The 6,000-nt window shown below is 40.0% G+C and overlaps 1 protein-coding gene across 4 annotated transcripts in view; it reads left to right on the plus strand.

Moving 5' to 3' along the window:
* The window catches only part of EOGT (EGF domain specific O-linked N-acetylglucosamine transferase), a 31,846-nt gene extending 29,279 nt beyond the window's left edge, over positions 1-2,567 (plus strand). For all 4 annotated transcript variants that reach the window (XM_057706520.1, XM_057706522.1, XM_057706519.1 and 1 more), the window contains 2 exons: positions 1,313-1,415; positions 2,002-2,567. In XM_057706520.1, the coding sequence (XP_057562503.1) occupies positions 1,313-1,415; positions 2,002-2,148 (250 nt within the window). In that variant the 3' untranslated portion in view covers positions 2,149-2,567. The remainder of the gene's footprint in view (positions 1-1,312; positions 1,416-2,001) is intronic.
* Positions 2,568-6,000: the final 3,433 nt, after the last annotated feature.

Here is a 6,000-nt window from a genome sequence, read left to right on the forward strand (position 1 = left end):
CTTTATTTCTCCCAGAGAGGGAGGGAGGGAAGGAAGGAAGGAAGGAAGGAAGGAAGGAAGGAGGGAAGGAAAGAAATGTCATTGAGAAATATCAGGCCTTGCAGGTCAACAGACCTGGGAGCAGTTTCTGCTTTGGGGGATGTGTTACCTACTCCAAGGCCACGTTCGTATATACAAAGATGGGGGGTATTAGGAGTTAATACCAAGTTCACAGGCCTATTGATAAAGGTCTCCTCTATTTTTTAATCCTATTCTGCTTTTTGAAAGTTAAGATAATTTAGTTATGGGAATATTTTTTTTTAATAAATGTATTTACTTAAATATTGGCTGTGTTGGGTCTTCATTGCTGCACATGGGCTTTCCTTAGGTGCAGCGAGCAGGGGCTACTCTTCACTGTGGTGCTCAAGCTCCTCATCGAGGTGGCTTCTCTTGTTGTGGAGCATGGGCTCTAGGCACGTGGGCTTCAGTAGCTGTGGCGCATGGGCTCAATAGTTGTGGCTCACGGGCTGTAGAGTGCAGGCTCAGTAGTTGTGGTGCATGGGCTTAGTTGCTCTGTGGCATGTGGGATCTTCCTGTGGCAGGGCTCGAACCCATGTCCCCTGCATTGGCAGGTGACTCTCAACCATTGCACCACCTAGGAAGTTCTATGGTTATGGGAATATTTTAAAAATAGTCTCACTATTTTGTGTTTGTGTGTGTTTCTGTAAACAGTTTTCTTGGGACATAATTTACACACCATACAATTCACTCATTTAAATTGTATAATTCAGTGGTTTTAATATATTGACAGAGTTGTGCAACCATGACTACAATTTTATAATATTTCCATTACCCTGAAGAATCTTGGTACCCTTCAGCAGTTACTCTCATTCTATCCTCCCAGCCCCTGGAAACCACTAATCTACTTTCTGTCTCTATAGATTTTCTTATTATGGACATTTCATGTAAGTGGAGTCATACAATATGTGGGCTTTTCTGACTGGCTTCTTTCACTTAGCATCGTGTTTTCAAGGTTCATCCGTGTTGTAGCGTGGATCAGTACTCATTCCTTTTTATGGTCAATAACCATTCCTTGTAGGGATGTACCACATTTTATTTATCCATTCATCAGTTGACAGACATTCAGGTTGTTTGCAACTTTTAGCTATTGTGAATACTGCTGCTATGAACACGAATCTCTCTCAGTCTTGTTTACTGTTTATAAAACCTTTTGCAAGAATATATTAGGGAGGTGAATTTTTGCCCAGGGAATTGTGGATTGGCCAGAAATCCCAGGCAAAAGCCCCATGTGTGGCTGCCCTTGTGTCCTTAGATACAACTGTGGAGATGAACGCTGTTACTTGGACCTGGCCAGGCTGAGAGGCGTCTACTACATCACTTGGCAAAGGCAGAGCAAAGTCTTTCCTCAAGATAAGGTAAAGTTCAATGACAAAACACACCCTGTTTTGCTTTTTAATTGGTTTAAAGTGTCTAGTTAATATGACAAAGTATCTTTGAATTTCAGTCCAAAAGATAAAACTGTTCTCTGGAATTGTGAATTGTGTTTTATATTTGCATACTGGGGGAAAAGGGAAATTAATTACTCTCTATCTTTATGTGGAAAAGAGAACTTCATGAAATTTGTGCCTGGAGAGATCTGTTAAATTATTCAGAGAAGGGATCAGCAAACTACAGACCAGTGGGCTAAATCTGGCTCCACTTGTTTTTATAAATAAAGTTTTATCGGGACACTGTCCTGCTCCTCTTTTTACCTGTTGTTCTGTGGCTGCTAAAGCACTTCAGTGGCAGGGTTGAATAATTGTGGTGGAGACTCTGTGGTCCATAGAGCTGAAAACACATGTTATCTGGCCCGTCAGTGAAAAAATTTGCCAACCTCTGATGTAGAGCATAAATTAAAATAGTTGCTTTGGACAAAGTAAAGAAATGTTCTTCTTGTTCAGAGTGTCCAGAAAACCACATCCTCAATGCCTTACGAAGTTGTGTTTTGCTTTGCTTTTGCAGGGCCACCACCCAACTCTGGGGGAACACCCGAAGTTTACCAACTACTCTTTTGATGTAGAGGAATTTATGTACCTTGTCCTTCAGGCTGCAGACCATGTACTGCAACATCCGAAGTGGCCATTTAAGAAAAAACATGATGAGTTATAAATATGTTGAGTCTTTTTGCCAAAAGGGAGTGTTTAAATGGCCCCCTATCCAGACTCACCTCGCAGTTACATAGGTAAAACAGCCTGTTATCTCCTAGCCCAAAATTACCTTTTTTAAAAAATACCAAAACATGCCTTCAGGGTATTACTTATGTATTTTATAGTCTTTAACGGTTTCCTGTGATTGTTGTGTCATTGCTATTTATCGAGTACTTTTTTTGCACTGGAAACTTTACTTTTTATAGTTCAGAAATTGGGCCTGGTGTAATTAAGCCTTTTTCTTAGGGATACCAAAGTTTGCAACTTTCTTAGCTTTAGAATTTGTAAATGTTTTTATAGAATACCGTGAGATTGTCATTCTAGAGGCTTCCAACTTGTTAATGATATATTTGAGTAAATTCATGACTCATTTATTTGCCATGATTTGTTCATAGCACTGTTTGCAGTAGGAAAGGAAAACATGCAACACACGCACACACAGTTTGGTTCTCAGTACTGAGCTATAGGACTGTGTTATAGATTAAACTATTATAAACAGATTTGTGTTACTCTATTAGAGTCCAAATTAACTCCTGCTGAATTCTCGGTTATATCTTTTTAGTCAACACCAGGTTATATTGATCAAGAGCCTGAATAAACCATGTTGTTGCATTAATTCATATTCACATTTCATATGCAAATCATGTTTTCCTCACATGTAACAACCACATATGATAACAACAAATGAGGATGTTCTTTAGGACGGTTTTGTGTACCTTCAGGCTGGTTTCCACTGGTTCCTTCTTAGCCGTGGAGAGCATTTGCAAAGCAAATAGTGGTTTCGTTGCACATGGATTTGTAAGTGCATTTACCTGTGTATGCGTCTACCTCTTTTAGCAGGGAAGTATTCCAGTCTTTGATTTTGCAAACTTCAGATTAGCCCCAAGAAGAGATTTTTTTTCCCTATAAAAAAAGCAAAGACAAAAAAAAGGGGGGGGGGGGAGACACATAAATTATCCAATTCAAAATGAGCAAGAAGCCATAAGAAAAGGCCAGTGATGAAAAAGCATGTCTGAAATGCATCCCACTCTTTGAATGGGCTTCATTTCCTACTGTCGGTGAACTTTCAATTTAGTGGTGGGAAACCAAGGATTTATTTTATTGCAAAATGTGAAGTTTACATTTTATTAACACTTGAGTAGTCTAATTTAGAGACTAGCAATTTCTATTTTTTTAAGTAGGGGATTAACAAAGTACAGCAGAGCTATGAATTTTTTTTTAATGTTTAAAAAGGAGAATATGCAGCGGAGAAGTGACCTGAGAAAATGAAAATATTTATTACCTGGATCTTTATAGCACATGTTTGCTGACTGCTGCTTTAAAGGAGTCAGTCCTTATCAACAGTCTTCTAGAGTTTAGGAATATGTATTAAAATATCTGTAAAGGAATTAGTGGATCACTGTGGCAATAGCTTTAATTTGAGATCTTAGCATTGTTTAAAAAGACTTACAACATGAATTTTGAAATGAGTGGAGTTGCTGCTGTTTGTTCTAAACACAGAGAATACTGAGAAGATGGTTCACGGGCAAGGAATTGTCAAGGCCATGTTGCACTTTTACTCAGAGCCGTGTAAACATCTGAAAAAATGGCCTCAAAAAAGTTTCAACGTTTATCTTCTTACCTCATTTTAAGAAGTGTGTGGCAGTGTGATTCTGAAGATGAGAATTTCAGACATTGAGAACAATTTCATAATAAAATGTTATATTTGCATATTTCACATCTAAAGAGACTGTTTTATAGAAATGAGAAAACATGTTAGATACCTTATGGAATTCACTTTTATCAGACTTTTTTGATGGGAGCAAAAGAAGGTCTTCAAATTGTTATAAAATTTAAAATGTAAAGACTGCTCTTTTTAGCAAGTCTTTGAAAGAGATGCATGTCATTGTACATTTGGGGTATGGCTTTGGAATAAATCTTTTTATATTTTATTTGAATACCAGACTTTTCAGAGTTTTCTGTGTCAATGTCAGATGTGTCCTTTTTTTTTTTTTTTTTTTGGTAATATGGTAGCTATAGGTGATACAAATTGAGTAGCTCACTGATGAAGAAGTCAGTTTAAGGAAAAATTGTACCTTACAATTATTTAGCAGTTTATTATATGAGCAGTTTATTATATGATGCTTTCACAAATGTTATATTGCATAATCTTTTAAAAATGACATAAGAATTGTTCTTATTTTATCTACCTCTTTATTTATTTATTTAATTAATTGGCTGCACCGAGTCTTAGTTGAGGCACATGGGATCTAGTTCCCTGACCAGGGATCAAATCCAGCCCCCCGCATCGCAAATATGGAGTCTTAACCACTGGACCACCAGGGAAGTCCCAGAATTGTTCCCATTTTTAATGTTAAAAATGTCAGATGCTGTTTAAGGGACTTCTCTAAAGATCACAGGTCTTCCACATCCATAATTCTCCATTTTTTTCACTCACTTATTCAATATTGATGGAGCAACTACTGTGTACCATTTCTACTCTAGGTTCTGGGAATGCAGCAGTGAGAACAGAAAAAAACTCCTTGCCTTCATGGACCTTGTGTTCTGATGGAGGAGACAGGTATTAACATAAATAGGAAAATACCCTGTGTTCTTGATGTTGATACATGGTATGGCCAAAACTAAAATGGGAACAAGGGACATGGAGCTCTGGGGTGGGGTGGAGTCCAGAACACTTCGGTGGAGGGTCAGGGAGGTCCTCACTGAGGTCACCTTTGAGTCAGGATTTAAAGTAGCTAAGGGAGGAAGCAATGCAGACAGCTGGGTTAAGAGCATTCTAGGAAGACTGAATAGTACATGCAAAGGTCCTGAGGCAGGAAGATGCCTGGTGTGTTTGAGGAACAGCAAGGAAGCCAGTGTAGCTGGAGTGATAGAGGGGCAGAGGAGTAGAAGATGAGGTCAAAGAGGTAATGGGCCTGGGGTGCAGATGGCAAGGCTCTTATCCTTTGATGGTGATGAGATAGGAGTCATTGAAAGGATCTCAAACAGGAGGAATGACTTGACTTACTTTGAAGAGGCTAACTTTAGCTATTATGCTGGGTGTAGGCTGTGGAGGGATGTCTTAGGTCGTGTTCCCTGGGAAATAGACTCTGGGATGGAGATTCATACACAGGTGGTTTACTGGGAACGAGGCTTATGATTGACACCTGTGAGGAAGGGGACCAGGCTGGGGTGGAGGGAGGAACAGAGCTGCGATGCAGTAGCAGGTGAGGCCTCAGGGCGGCGCTGTAGAGCTCATTATAGGAGCAAGAGATCCTCATAGCAACGAATGCCCGAATACTGGCCTCTCCCTGCAGGGGTGTAGCCTTGGGCAGGGCAGCTCTCTTTAGCTGAGGGCAGTTGGGCCGTGATTCATTAGGAGCCAACATTCCCGGCAATCGGGGGACTCTGGTGAGGGGATCTCCAGGACACACTGCAGCATCCACAGTGGGGCCAGGGTGGTGCCGTTCAGCTTGTTCCGCTCTCCCTTCTACTGCCTGCCAACGGAGTTAGATTTAAGGCTCCATTCGATTCAGATTTTATTTGTTTTACAGACTCCTTATACATGATCCCATGTACTTCACATGGTAGAAGGTGAGAGTGGGCTTTGTGGGCCATGTGAGTTCTGTCTCATATCATTATTTGTTGGTCCCCACCCCCAATCTTAAAAAATGTAAAAACCATTCTTTGGGATATTTAAACAGAGACGTTAAGGAACTTGCCCAAAGCCACACAGCTAATAAATAACAGATGGATTGCATATAGGGCTTTCTTCTTGAAGGAATTTAAATAGGGAGATAATATAGGAACTAAAGGAAGGGAGGAAGGGAGGGAG

Source organism: Hippopotamus amphibius, chromosome 13 (assembly GCF_030028045.1).
Source record: "Hippopotamus amphibius kiboko isolate mHipAmp2 chromosome 13, mHipAmp2.hap2, whole genome shotgun sequence".
In the NCBI taxonomy this organism is placed as follows: Eukaryota; Metazoa; Chordata; class Mammalia; order Artiodactyla; family Hippopotamidae; genus Hippopotamus; species Hippopotamus amphibius.